Source organism: Scyliorhinus canicula, chromosome 11, assembly GCF_902713615.1.
Source record: "Scyliorhinus canicula chromosome 11, sScyCan1.1, whole genome shotgun sequence".
In the NCBI taxonomy this organism is placed as follows: domain Eukaryota; kingdom Metazoa; phylum Chordata; class Chondrichthyes; order Carcharhiniformes; family Scyliorhinidae; genus Scyliorhinus; species Scyliorhinus canicula.
This window is the reverse complement of record NC_052156.1, coordinates 141,856,537-141,871,683: the sequence shown is the minus strand read 5'-3', so window position 1 is coordinate 141,871,683 and position 15,147 is coordinate 141,856,537. Positions and strand designations below refer to the sequence as shown.

Here is a 15,147-nt window from a genome sequence, read left to right as displayed (position 1 = left end):
GACAGCAGAAGTCAGCTGACTCACGGAAGCACAATGTTAGGGGTAACGCAGCTAGGGGGTCCCCTAGCTTTGAGGGGAGGGGGGGGGGGTACCGGGTTGTTGCTGCAGGTACTGTGAGGGAATGGATGGTGAAGGGGGGGGGGGTTGGGAGGGGGGTCTGCCGCCGTGGTGAGCGGGCTTGGGGGGTTCCCTGGGCGCGTGGCGGGTTGAGGAAGAGCTATGGCTGATCGGCGTAGGGGGAGGGGGATGGCCCCCCAGGTTCAGCTGGTCACATGGAATGTGAGGGGGCTGAATGGTCCAGTGAAGCGATCCCGAGTCTTGGCTCACTTGAGGGGGTTGGGAGCGGATGTGGCTATGCTCCAGGAGACGCACCTCAGGGTTACGGATCAGGTGAGGCTAAGAAAAAGTTGGGTAGGACAGGTGTTTCACTCGGGGCTTGATGCGAAGAACCGTGGGGTGGCAATTTTGGTCGGTAAGAGCCTGTCGTTCGTTGCGTCCAAAGTGGTGGCAGATAGTGCAGGTAGATATGTGATGGTGACTGGGAGACTTCAGGGGGAGCGGGTGGTCTTGGTTAATGTTTATGCTCCCAACTGGGATGATGTGGGCTTCATGCGGCGAATGCTAGGCCTGATCCCGGACCTGGAGACAGGGGGATTGATCCTGGGTGGGGACTTTAACACGGTGCTGGATCCGGCTCTGGATCGCTCCAAGTCTAGGACGGGCAGGAGGCCGGCAGCGGCCTCGGTGCTGAGGGGGTTCATGGATCAGATGGAGGGGGGTGGACCCTTGAAGGTTTTTGGAGCCGGGGGGTAGGGAGTTCTCCTTTTTCTCCCATGTTCATAAGGCGAACTCCCGGATTGATTTTTTTGTGCTTAGCAGGGCGCTAATCCTGAGAGTAGTGGGGGCAGAGTATTCAGCGATAGCCATTTCTGATCATGCCCCACATTTAGTGGATCTGGAGCTGGTGGAGGGGAAGGATCAGCCCCCGCTGTGGAGGCTGGATGTGGGGCTTTTGGCAGAGGAGGAAGTGTGCGGGCGGATCCGTTGGGGCATAGAGGGGTATCTAGAAACCAATGATAACGGGGAGGTGCAAGTTGGGGTGGTTTGGGAAGCGCTAAAGGCAGTAGTTTGAGGGGAGCTGATATCTATTCGGGCGCACAGGGAGAGGGGGGAGAGGGCCGAGAGGGAGAGGCTGGTGGAGGAAATGGTAAGGGTGGATAGGAGATATGCAGACACCCCGGAGGAGGGGCTTTTGAGGAAGCGGCGCAATCTCCAAGCGGAATTTGACATTTTAACCACCCGGAAGGCGGAGGCGCAGTGGAGGAGGGCGCAGGGGGCGGTATATGAGTACGGGGAGAAGGCAAGTCGGATGTTGGCTCACCAGCTCCGGAGGCGAGAGGCAGCTAGAGAAATTGGGGGAGCCACGGATGCAGGAGGGAACTTGGTGCGGGGTGGAAAGGACATCAATGGGGTGTTCAGATCCTTTTACGAGGGGCTGTACCGGGCGGTGCCCTCCAGGGACGCAGGTGGGATGGACCGCTTTTTGGATAGGCTGGAGTTCCTAGGGAGTAGGGGATGAGCGGGTGGAGGGTTTGGGGGCCCCAATCGAGTGGAGGAGCTGGTGGAGGCGTTGGGAAGTATGCAGACAGGGAAAGCGCCGGGGCCTGACGGGTTCCCGGTGAAATTTTACAAGATATTTTCAGATTTGCTGGGCCCTCTGCTTGTGAGGACCCTGAATGAGGCTAGGGAGGGGGGGCTCTGCCCCAACGATGTCCAGGGCAATTATCTCGTTGCTCCTGAAGCGGGACAAGGACCCCCTTCAGTGTGGGTCTTACAGGCCGATCTCGCTCCTTAATGTAGATGTCAAGTTGTTGGCAAAGGTGCTGTCCAGGAGGGTGGAGGATGTGGTCCCGACGGTGATTCATGAGGACCAAACGGCGTTTGTAAAGGGGAGACAACTGAATGCCAACGTACGGAGGCTCCTTAATGTCATGATGATGGCACCAGCGGTTGGGGAGTCAGAAATAGTGGCGTCCATGGATGCGGAGAAAGCTTTTGATAGGGTGGAGTGGAGTTACCTGTGGGAGGTGTTGCGGAGGTTTGGGTTCGGTGAGGGGTTCATCAGCTGGGTGAGGTTGCTGTACAGCTCCCCGGTGGCGTGTGGTGACGAATGGGAGGAGGTCGGCGGACTTTCGGCTTTCCAGGGGGACGAGGCAGGGGTGCCCCTTGTCTCCCCTGCTCTTAGCGATTGAGCCCCTGGCCATGGCGCTGAGGAACTCGAAGAGTTGGAGGGGGATTGTGCGGGAGGGGGGGTAGGAGCACCGGTTGTCGCTGTACGCAGATGATCTGCTGTTGTATATCGCGGATCCGGCTGAGGGGATGCCAGAGGTGCTAGATACTTGAGGAGTTTGGGGACTTTTCGGGCTATAAGCTCAATGTGGGGAAAAGTGAGCTGTTTGTCCTGCACCCGGGGGATCAGGAGAGGGAGATAGGTAAACTCCCGTTGAAGAGAGCTGAGAGGAGCTTTAGGTATCTTGGGGTCCAGGTGGCTAGGATCTGGGGGGCCATGCATAGGCTTAACTTTGAGGCTGGTGGGGCAGATGGAGGAGGAGTTTAGGAGGTGGGACGTGCTACCGCTATCGTTGGCGGGCAGGGTCCAGTCGATTAAGATGACGGTGCTCCCGAGGTTTTTGTTTCTTTTCCAGTGCCTCTCCATATTGATCCCAAAGGCTTTTTTCCAGAAGGGTGAATAAGTCGATTCTGGGGTTTGTGTGGGCGCGGAAGGCCCCGAGAGTAAGGAGGGTATTTTTGGAGCGAAGAAGGGAGGTAGGGGGCCTGGCGCTGCCCAACCTGTGTGGATATTATTGGGTGGCGAACGTGGCGATGATTCGCAGGTGGGTGACGGAAGGGGAGGGTGACGCATGGAAGAGATTGGAGGTGGCGTCCTGTGCGGGTACGAGTCTGGAGGCTTTGGTGACGGCCCCACTTCCACTCCCCCCGGCAAAGTACTCTACGAGTCCGGTGGTGGTTGCGTCCCTTAAAATCTGGGGACAGTGGAGGCGGCATAGGGGGGAAGTGAAGGCCTTTGTTTGGGCCCCGATACGGGGCAATCACCGTTTCGCGCCGGGGAGAACGGGTGGGGGATTTGGGAGTTGGTACGGGGCAGACATCAGACAGTTTGGGGACCTCTTCCTGGATGGGAAGTTCGCGACTCTGGAGGAGCTGGTGGGGAAGTGGAACCTCCCCCTGGGAACGCTTTTAGGTATATGCAGGTCAGGGCATTTGTTGAGAGGCAGGTGGCGGAGTTTCCGTGGCTGCCGCCAAGGGGGGAGCAAGATAGGGTGCTTTCGGGGACGTGGGTCGGTGAAGGAAAGATCTCGGCTATTTACCAGCTGATGCAGGAGGAGGAGGCCTCAGTAGAAGAGCTCAAAGCGAAGTGGGAAGAAGAGCTAGGGGAAGCGATTGAAGATGGAACGTGGTCGGACGCCCTGGAGAGGGTGAATTCCTCCTCTTGCGCACGGCTCAGCCTAATTCAGCTGAAGGTGCTGCATAGGGCTCACATGACAGGGGCAAGGATGAGCCGGTTCTTCGGAGGGGAAGACAGGTGTGGGAGGTGTTCGGGAGGCCCGGCGAACCAGACCCACATGTTCTGGGCTTGTCCGGCCTTGGAGAGGTTTTGGAAGGGGGTGGCGGGGACTTTGTCGGAAGTGGTCGGGTCTAGGGTCAAGCCGGGCTGGGGTCTCGCGATCTTTGGGGTAGCTTCGGAGCCGGGAGTGCAGAAGGCGAGAGAGGCCGGCGTTCTGGCCTTTGCATCTCTAGATTCTGTTACAGTGGAGGGATACGCGGCCCCCGAGTTCGGAGGCCTGGATCAACAACATGGCTGGGTTCATCAAGTTGGAGAGGATGAAGTTTGCCCTGAGGGCGTCGGTATAGAGGTTCTTTCGGTGGTGGCAGCCCTTTCTCGACTTCCTGGCGACGGGGTAGAGAGTGGTCGGTCTCAGCAGCAACTTGGGGGGGGGGGTTTTGGGGATGGTTAGGGGGTTTGTTTTTGCGGCGGTGGGTTTGCTATGTTGTTATTTTCGTCTTTCTTGTATTGCTGTTGGTTTTTTGTTATTATTTATTTTGGGGGGGTGAGTTATTTTCTTGTGTTGGTGTGGAAACACGCCTTGTTTGTTTTAAATTGTGGGGAGAAAATTTGTTATTGAAAAACTTGAATTAAAATTATTTTTTTAAAAAGGAGTAATCCTTTGGCCATAATGCATTTTGGAACATGAAAGGAAGGTGAAACGCACTACCATGCACAGTGGGATGCAAAAATGAAGAAGCAGTTCTACTGCAAGATATTTTAACTTAAACACAATAATGTCTCAGTACCTTCAACTCTTCTTGGTTAGCAAGACTCATGGAGAGATTATTCAGGACATTCATTGCCTTAACTTTGACTGATGTGACTTCATCAGACAAGCAATTGGCAACAATATTGAGACCACCAAGTTTGCGAATCAGATCCTGAAAATATAAAGGCAGCAGTCAATTTAAAGAATTATTACAATCTAATTTTAAGAACAAAGAACAAGGAAAATTACAGCACAGGAACATGCCCTTCGGCCCTCCCAGCCTGCGCCGATCCAGATCCTTTATCTGAACCTGTCGCCTATTTTCCAAGGATCTACTTCCCTCTGTTCCCCGCCCGTTCATATATCTGTCTAGATGCATCTTAAATTATGCTATCATGCCCGCCTCTACCACCTCCGCTGGCAAAGCGTTCCAGGCACCAACCACCCTCTGCGTAAAAAACTTTCCACGCACATCTCCCTTAAACTTTCCCCCTCTCACCTTGAAATCGTGACCCCTTGTAATTGACACCCTCACTCTTGGAAAAAGCTTGTTGCTATCCATCCTGTTCATACCTCTCATAATTTTGTAGACCTGAATCAGGTCCCCCCTCAACCTCCGTCTTTCCAACGAAAATGATCCTAATCTACTCAACCTTTCTTCATAGCTAGCACCCTCCATACCAGGCAACATCCTGGTGAACCTACTCTGCACCCTCTCTAAAGCATCCACATCCTTCTGGTAATGTGGCGACCAGAATTGCACGCAGTATTCCAAATGTGGCCGAACCAAAGTCCTATACAACTGTAACATGGCCTGCCGACTCTTGTACCCCGTCCGATGAAGGAAAGCATGCTGTATGCCTTCTTGACCACTCTATCGACCGGCGTTGCCACCTTCAGGGTACAATGGACCTGAACTCCCACACCTCTCTCTACATCAATTTTCCCCAGGACTCTTCCATTGACCATATAGTCCGCTCTTGAATTAGATCTTAGGAAAATCAATGTAGTATTTTTGTTCAAATGTAATTATAAACAAGTAAACAATGTAATGTCATTTGAAGTTTATTTCAGCAAAGAGAAATAATGGGCTGGATCCTCTGATATTGGGGCTATGTCCGGAGGATCCGTGGTGTTTTACGTGGGAAAGATTGGTGTGGCCCCAGCACCGATCCTCCGACTGGTGGGTGGCTAGCAGCCGCGCCACGTAAAACACACAGCCTTCCCAATATAAACGCCTGGAGAATTGCCGGGGCCTTGGCCGCGCATGGGCTTGGCGACGATCTGCAGTGGTTGCGCCATACAACATGGCCCAGCCGTGCATGGACCCGACCTGCCAGATAGTGCCCATCTGGACACCCCCTTGCCACCCCCACCATTCCTCCCAGCCCTCGCCGAGGCCCCCCCCCCAGACAACAGCACGGTTCCCGCCCGACTGTTGGCGGCACTGGACACAGTCCGCACCGCTACACCAGGTTCCCGACCGCTGAGACCATGAGTCAACCTCATGATCGGGAACTCAGCCCATCGGGGCGGAGCATCAGGGGAGGGCCTTCAGGTAAGTCTTGAGGCCGTCCCAGTGGGGTGCACCATGCTCCTCGATGTTGTTTTGGAGGGGGCGGAGCATCCGAAAACAGGAACTGCCCCAATTCCATCGTAAAAAGGGTTTCTCCGTCTAATTGCCGCTTACGAAATCGGCGTCGGGGAATGGAGAATCCCGCCCATTGTGTATTTTATTTGTGCATCTGGAACATGTTGACAAAATCTGGTATGTAAAGAATAAATGTGTATACTAAGTACATGTATATGGTTTTAACAACTTTGCTCGATTTTCTACCATCTTGATATCAGAAGTGATCCTTAAAATTTGTTTCACTTTTTTAAATGGATGACAAATGTAACTGGGTATACCTGATTTGTAGTGAATGCAGCACTGTTACCCAGAGTCACCAATGTTTGTTCTCGGGTGGAAGAATCAGAGGTACCCTGAAGTAGGCCTAGAACTACTTGTAAATGTCGCTGTTCCAGACTATCAGGAGATTTTGTAAGCACACACCCTGGGAGGAGAGGAGGAAACAACACATCAATGCTTTTAAAACAAAAGCCTTCAGTCACATAGAACATAGAACAGTACAGCACAGAACAGGCCCTTCGGCCCTCGATGTTGTGCCGAGCAATGATCACCCTACTCAAACCCACGTATCCACCCGTAACCCAACAACCCCCCCTTAACCTTACTTTTTAGGACACTACGGGCAATTTAGCATAGCCAATCCACCTAACCCGCACATCTTTGGACTGTGGGAGGAAACCGGAGCACCCGGAGGAAACCCACGCACACACGGGGAGGACGTGCAGACTCCGCACAGACAGTGACCCAGCCGGGAACCGAACCTGGGACCCTGGAGCTGTGAAGCATTTATGCTAACCACTATGCTACTGTGCTGCCCCAATGCTACCGTGCTGCCCCAATGACTCACTTAGTCATTCTTTTCCTGCTGAGAAGAGTTAGTCTCAATTTTTGGATAAGAATGTGCAAAAAAGACATCTGTTGAAGGCTGATGTGGGTCAATAAAGCAACCTAGACCAAACACTAAAGACAAGTGCAATGGCAATGAACATTTTAGGACATAATTTACTTCAATGACCCGAGAGTTAACTTTCTGTGTTTAGTTGATAATCTCCAAGCTGATTTGTACACCTGGGCAGGAACAAGAGTGAAGATGAAAGGTTGTATACAACTGTTTCAGCAAAGAGCTCAGTTACCCACTTTGAAGCTTTTATGAAAGGTCAGAATGTGAGCAATAAAAAAAAGCACAGAATGAGCTGAAAATTTGTGCTATTCTAATGGAGTATCCACACTTCCAAAAGAGAAGTTTCAGGAAATATGACAAGAATGACACCAAGCCATAATTATCTAGAATTTTGCAATCCATTATCTCTCACTGAAAACAGTTGTGAAGTAATCATCTTAGCTCCAGCCTTATTAAAATCAGCAACAGTGACAACTTTGCTGCGTTTAAGTCAAACTTCATGCCATTGCTACTTAGACTGAAAAATAATGGAGCTGTAGATCTGGCAGTGGCATGATTTCGGAATTTGCATTTGAGGAAGCAGATTGTATCATTTCTCATTGTTTCCAGATTTTGTGGAATTTGACACAAGCCACCCAAAAGCTCTTGATTATTGACACAAATTTCCATGTAAGGAACATCATCCAAGAACAATCTCAGACAGTGACCTTCGTACTACTGGCTGCTTAAATAACTTCAGAGTGAGCCACCAATCTATTGATAGCATCCACCTAAAATCATAGACTGATATCTGCTTGATATTGGAGCTCTACTGTATTCACACAATAGCCAGTTGAATTTGTAACCATTTTGATAAATATGACTATCTTTCTTAATTTATGCCTTTCTTAATTTACTAATTTTGTATTGTGTTTTATAACATTGGTATTGAGTTGAAAGATAAATTGCACTGTTAGCAGGTTCAATACATTCGACCATGGATTGTGACACTTCTGATTTGCTGCTAGCACACCTTGCGGCATTTGGGTTACTTCTCAAAAACGTTTTGGCATCAATTCATTACTGGAGAATCTGGAGCGGGAGGAAAAAAGGAATACAAAATGACCTAATGTTTACCATCAGTTGTTGCTATTATTGCAGCAAATTCCTAGGTCATTATTAAATAGTGAGAAGGTACAAGTTCAACACTGTAGCAATGTCTTAGAATGAATTATGGACAAATGTATCCATAATACACAGAAAGAGAACTTGTGAAGAGTGAAGGAAAACTTTACTCTTTAACCATGCTATCTGAAAAATGTGGAATATTTAATTAAAGTTCTGCATCCAATCCTCTTATCAAAAATTGTTGATGATGGAAACATAGGATAAAATTAATCCAGTTTCAGTTTTCTTTTCCTATCAGTTTTTTCCATTTGATGTCTCTTTGCTGGGGTATAGGCCTGGATTTTCACGGAGTTGGAATGACTCTGAAAACATTAAAAAATGGCAGGCAGATCCTGATTTCAGGATTCACAACTCCATTCCCAGGGTATCTAATATTTTGGAATGCCTTTAAAGGATGCAGGCTGATTCCTGTCAAAAGCCCACATCCAGTACTCTTGACATGGCTGGCTCCATATTAGAGATAGCCATGTCCGAGACCTTCGCAGTTTTCATGGAGTCAGGCCAGATTTTTAAAATAGTTGTGGTTCATGGCCCCTCACAGGAGTCGTGATTCAAGTCTGCATGAAAAGACCTTTTACAAGATAAGTTCAAAACCTTTTACCCCAAATGCCAAACCATGCCTTTCCTCAAACCCCCCTCCTGCCCATGGTTCTTCATGCACCCATACCAAGTTCCGCCTTTCTACTCCCCTTAATTGGAAAGAAAAAAGAATTGGGTACTCTAAATTTTATTTTTAAATGAGCATCTCAAGGAATGCAAATACTAAATACAATAGCAAAAATGGAATGTATTTCATGCCCCTCCATGCTGGTGCACCTAACACCAACTCCGCATGGCCCACCATGCCTAGCTGCCTAAAAACAATGAACACTGTAGTGACAATAGGATGTGCAAAAAGCAAATAATTCATTATTTTCTCCATGTTGAAAAAAAAGTCATTTCACTGTAAGCTAATCAAAGTGTCAATCATCCAAATCCTTTAAACTATCAATATCAAAAAACACAAACCCTTGAGACTATTTAAATTGTGTAAGCAAACATTCTGAAATTGACAGTAGAGATCAGAGTCTAAACTGTCAATCAATCAATGTTCTATCTGCAGCACAGGCGTTTTAACAAGAGTAATGGATGTCTGGGCTCTCAGCCAGCATACATAATGAGGCTTGGCTGAGAGGCCAGACAACAAATAAGCTTGTTGAAATAGCGGATCCCCAGAGAAAATCCTGTTTGATTGACTGCTCAAGCTCTGTGATCTCTGTTGTCAATTTCACAATGTTTGTTTACATAAGTGGTTTCATGGATTTGTGGCTTTTGTTACTGATACTTAAAGGGAATGGATGATTGACATTTTCATCAGCTTGCAGTGAAATGACTTTTTCCCCCAACATAGTGAAACCTATGAATGAATTACTCTTTTTCAAAGTATTTTGAAAACATCCTACAGTCACTATAGGATTTACTGGTTCTAGACAGGGTATTGTGGGTCAACGGGTATGGAAGAGCCATAGCTTGGTATGGGGACATGGTGGGCGATAGGGGGTGGGTGGAAAGGCAGTTTGGCATGGGGGCATAAGGGTGAATAAAGGGGGCATGGAGAGCATTTAGAGGGTAAGGGGGTGTGAGGGGTAAGGGCTGTAAGGCCTTTGTGTTTTTAATTTAACTGAGACAAAGTCCCATCGCACCAAGGTGGGCCTTTTAAACAACCCTTCTCCGCAACCAGCAGCCCCTGTGGCTACCTCCACTTTTTTCCCAGGGTTGGCTGATCCGATTTCAGCCTGCAACCACTCCCCAGCAATGAAGATCCCACCTCCACAGGCAATTTCTCCGGAAGCGGGTGGGTCAAGGTGAGAATTTTCCCTGACTCCTAGAGGATGAAAATCCAGGCACTGTTGCTTCACAGCGCGAGGCTCCTGGGTTTGATTCCTGCCTAGATCACTGTCTGTGCAGTGTCTGCACACTCTCCCCATGTCTGCGTGGGTTTCTTCCAGATGCTCCGTATTCCTCCCATAAGTCCTGAAACATGTGCTTGTTAGGTGAACTGGACATTCTGAATTCTCCCTCAGTGTACCAAACAGGCATAGGAGTGTGGCAACTAGGGGATTTTCACATAACTTCATTGCCGTGTTGTGGTGAGATAACCACTGTGGTTATCTCACCACACGTGTTAATGTAAACCTACTTGTGACAATAATAAAGATTATTATTATTTTTTAAAAAAGTGGAGGACACCACCCTGTAGTGGAGCCAACACCACTGCTGGTCCGTCAGCCTTCGTAGTGAGCACAGCAGGCTATTGAATTTTGCAGAGCGAGGTGATAAATCCTTCCTTATGTCTCCTCTCCGTCTTCTGCCACTTATCTTGAATCTATGTCCCCTGGTTCTACAATTCTCCACCAAGGGAAACAATTTATCTGGTCCACTCCATCTCTTCCCGTCATAATTTTGTACAGCTCAATTAAGAAAATACTATTTCCTCCTGTAATGTTTGAAATTTTGACGTCAAAGACAACAGGTCAGATTGAAAAATTCAGATGGCAGTGGATGAACAATCTGCAGTCTCCCAGCCTCCCTGAGTAGGGGATCTGGGAGCATTTATGGTGCACTTTCCTAAAGGGCGTTGAATGGAATGGGATAATGGTCCAATATACTGTGTAAGGACAGTTCTAAAGGGACGTTTAGTGTGGTGGATGTCACTTTTCCTCCCACGCTTCCTGTAATTTGACTCCATTTACCCGGCTGAGCATCGGCAATTCCTCGGTTAGCAGCCGCTAACTTCAAGCCGGACACTGTGTGGCCTAACTTCTGCTTCTCTGACTGACGGCCGCCGCCTCCTCGCCCCACTTGCTCCTCCTGGTGTCGATTTAATGTCAGTTTATAGAGAGCGTAAAGCCCCACACCTCCCGCCAGCAGCCCCACGGCCAGCCTCAGGGCCCATCTCCCCTCATCGACGGCGCCCATTTGCAGTCCCGGAGGTGGATTCGCCAGCAAACCCACTCCTTCCACCCGAACTCCAGCCAAACACGACAGCAAGGCCGTTCAGTACATTTCAGCTGCATTTTCAATCCATTTTCTCAGTCAGGTGTGAAGCCTGAAGCCGCTGGGCACCAGCCTGTATGTGGAGGAGAGAACGTGCGACAGGCCAACTGAAAGTGTATCCGGAGTTTATTGCACGGACCCACACAGTAACTTCGCAGCTGGAGAGCCTAAAGCTCCTTGAAAGTAGCTGTCATTGAACATCGCATTGAGGAGTCGGGCCCTCCACATTTAAGAAGTTCCGTGCCAGTCAGCTGAAATCCGAGCCCCTGGGTCCCTTGACAGTTGTCACCGCCAGAATCCTTGGGCTGGATTTTCCTTTATTGGGACGATGACCCACGCCTGCGTCAAAACTGGAGTTTCACGCCAGAAAACGGGCGGAATGCTCTGAAAATGGGGCAATGTCCCCCACGCCCGCAAGAAAACGGGCACAAATCACTCTGGACTTTCCTGGAGAAAAGTCCAGGGCCCTGCTCTTGGCCCTGCGCATGACAGACCCACACAGCAAGCCGGCCCAAACAATATAGCGCCCGCCCCCCCCCCCCGATCGCACACGCCCGCCGATCGGTGGCCCCCGAACAGGAGCTTGGCCGTCCTGGAGCCGCCCCCGGTGATGGATTCCCCCCCCCCCCCCCAACAGAGCGGCTGCAGACTGGGTCCATAGCCGCCACTCCAAGCTCCTGCCGGGTGGAACCATGAGTGAACCAGAGGCCCGCACCGCCATACTCTACCCCTGACCAGCCGAAGTCCCGACGGCGTGTGATCCTGCCGGTCGGAATACTCACCTGGCAGCTGCGGACTCAGTCCATGGCTACCCTGGACGGGGGCGGGCTGATCGGAGGGCCTTATATGCGGCCGGGAAATATTTGTGCGGACGAACAGGGTCGGGCGCGCGGCCGATCAAGGTGTTTACTTTTAGGGTCTGGCGCGTGACTGGTGGCGTTTCTCCAGTCTGCGAAGAATCGCAGGAAGGCGGCGGACCCGATCATGGATTAGTCGCCTCATTCTCTGCCCCCGCGCCGAGCGCAATTTCGGTGCAGAGGCTCGGAGAATCCCGCCCCTGGTGTGAAAGAGCCACAAATTCCTAGCGCTGCAGGGGGCTAGCAGGGACCCAGCGTAGATCTAGCAGCTTTTGCTGCAGATACGGGCCCCCCCCCACACGTCCGGGTTGGAGTCCGTGCATGCGCATGGCAGCGGCCTCCAGCGGCCGCCCCGTGCTCCATGGCAGACTCGGACTGTGGAGTTGGACCCTAAAAATAAACCCCTCAATCTGCCTGACCCCGAGGATGGCAGAGCGTGCCTCTGGTAACTGCCCCAGTAGATCCTAGGCGGTGCGGCGTACTCCTCGAGTATGCCACTTTTCAGGGCCCGCTGAATTCGGGGAACTGTCGCCGATTCCGTGCAGGAAAATGGATTCTCCACCCCCCCCCCCCCCCCCCCCCACTGGCCGCGGTTTTGGCATTAGGGTGCGGAGAATCCAGCCCCCTGTCTCTGTTCCTGAATGCTCCTGTTATAGTCATAGAGTTTTACAGCAAAAAGGCCCTTTAGTCCGTCCTGTCTGAGCTGATCATCAAGCACCTATTTATACTTTTTTTGGAAATGATTGTTCTTACATTTTTATCCTTTCATACAAAATATAAAAGACATGAACCATGACAAACATTCCTAAAAAGATTAAATCAATATAAAGTTTTTACAAAGTCTCTCACCTCCACCCCCTCCCCTCTGCCCCACCTGGGCTCCCCCCCACTAATCAAGTAAGCCCCTCTCGCTGCCTTAAACTCTAGAAGTAACCAATACTTTGAATACCTCTTAAGGTGTACTTGACCTTCTCAAGGCACACAAACTTTATCAAATCACTTAGCCACGCTGAAGCCTTTGGCAGAGCCGCAATCCTCCAGCCCAATAAGATACACCTCCAAGCCACAGACAAAGCAAATGCCAGGACATCAGCCCCTGCTCCCGTCTGCAGTTCTGGCACTTAGGAGATCCCAAAAATCACCACCAGTGGACAGGATTTCACATCCACATTCAGGATCGCCGACATGGTGTCAAAAAGGGAACCCCAAAACTCCACCTACCAGAACATGTGCATGTGATGTGCACATGTGCTCTTTTTTTTAAAATAATTTTTATTGGAATTTTTTACAGAAAATATAACAAGTATAGCAAAAAGCAGTAATATGCAACTAACAGCCCCATAACACCCACAATTCCCCCCATACCGTAACATCACATGTATCACATTCCCCCACCCCCCCCCCAAACAAGAGAACTTAACCATAAATTAAAATTAGATAAATCAAATTTAAATAAAATAAGCCAACATAATCAACGTCCCCCCCCCCCCCCCCCGGGGTTGCTGCTGCTACTGTCCCAGTACCCTATCGTTGAGCCAGAAAGTCGAGGAAAGGTTGCCACCGTTTAAAGAACCCTTGCACCGATCCTCTCAGGGCGAATTTAACCTTCTCAAGCTTAATGAAGCCCGCCATGTCATTGATCCAGGTCTCCACGCTTGGGGGCCTCGCGTCCTTCCACTGTAGCAAAATCCTTCGCCGGGCTACTAGGGACGCAAAGGCCAGCACACCGACCTCTTTCGCCTCCTGCACTCCCGGCTCTACCCCAACCCCAAAGATCACGAGTCCCCATCCTGGCTTGACCCTGGATCCCACCACCCTTGACACCGTCCTCGCCACCCCCTTCCAGAACTCCTCCAATGCCGGGCATGCCTAGAACATATGGGCATGGTTCGCTGGACTCCCCGAGCACCTGGCACACCTATCTTTACCCCCAAAGAACCTACTCATCCTCGTCCCAGTCATGTGGGCCCGGTGCAGCACCTTGAATTGGATGAGGCTAAGCCGCGCACACGAGGAGGAAGAATTTACCCTCTCCAGGGCATCAGCCCATGTCCCGTCTTCGATCTGTTCCCCCAGTTCCCCCTCCCACTTCATTTTCAGCTCCTCTACTGACGCCTCTTCCACCTCCTGCATAAGCTTGTAGATGTCGGATATCTTCCCCTCTCCGACCCAGACCCCCGAGAGCACCCTGTCACTCACCCCCTTCGTGGGGAGCGCAGGGAATCCCTCCACCTGCCGTCTAGCAAATGCTTTTACCTGCAGATATCTAAACATGTTTCCCGGCGGGAGACCAAATTTCTCCTCCAACTCCCCCAGGCTCGCAAACCTTCCGTCGATAAACAGGTCCTTCAGCTGTCTAATGCCCGCTCTATACCATCCCCGAAATCCCCCTTCCATGTTCCCCGGGACGAACCTATGATTCCCCCTTAACGGAGCCTCCATCGAGCCCCCCACTTCTCCCCTATGTCGCCTCCACTGCCCCCAAATCTTGAGGGTAGCCGCCACCACCGGACTCGTGGTATACCTCGTGGGAGGGAGCGGCCACGGCGCCGTTACCAGGGCCCCCAGGCTTGTATCCCCACAGGACGCTCTCTCCATCCGTTTCCATGCTGCCCCTCCCCCTCCATCACCCACTTACGCACCATCGACACGTTGGCCGCCCAGTAGTACCCCGAGAGGTTGGGCAATGCCAGCCCCCCCCATCCCTACTCCGCTCCAAGAAGACCCTCTTCACCCTCGGGGTGCCATGCGCCCAAACAAATCCCATGATGCTGCTGGTCACCCTTTTAAAAAAGGCCCTAGGGATAAAGATGGGCAAGCACTGGAAGAGGAACAAGAACCTCGGGAGAACCGTCATTTTGACGGATTGCACTCTGCCCGCCAGCGATAGCGGCACCATGTCCCACCTTTTAAATTCTTCCTCCATCTGTTCCACTAGTCTGGTGAAGTTAAGCTTATGAAGAGCCCCCCAACTCCTGGCCACCTGCACCCCCAGGTACCTGAAACTCTTCACTGCCCTCCTGAAGGGGAGCCTCCCAATTCCCTCCTCCTGATCTCCCGGGTGCACTACAAATACCTCGCTCTTTCCTAAGTTCAGCTTATAGCCCGAGAAGCCCCCAAATTCCGCTAACAGTTCCATCACCCCCGGCATTCCCCCCTCTGGGTCCGCCACATATAACAGCAGGTCGTCCGCATACAGCGATACCCGGTGCTCCT

General features: G+C 51.0%; 1 protein-coding gene across 2 annotated transcripts in view; it reads right to left on the bottom strand.

Moving 5' to 3' along the window:
• The window catches only part of armc10 (armadillo repeat containing 10), a 43,477-nt gene extending 32,184 nt beyond the window's left edge, over positions 1–11,293 (bottom strand). The window contains exons 1-3 of one of the 2 annotated variants that reach the window (XM_038811571.1): positions 10,936–11,293; positions 6,249–6,394; positions 4,375–4,509 (exon numbers count right to left, since the gene is read on the bottom strand). In XM_038811571.1, the coding sequence (XP_038667499.1) occupies positions 4,375–4,509; positions 6,249–6,394; positions 10,936–10,996 (342 nt within the window). In that variant the 5' untranslated portion in view covers positions 10,997–11,293. Of the gene's footprint in view, positions 1–4,374; positions 4,510–6,248; positions 6,395–10,770 lie in introns of both variants that reach the window. The other variant, XM_038811570.1, reaches the window with a different exon arrangement.
• Positions 11,294–15,147: the final 3,854 nt, after the last annotated feature.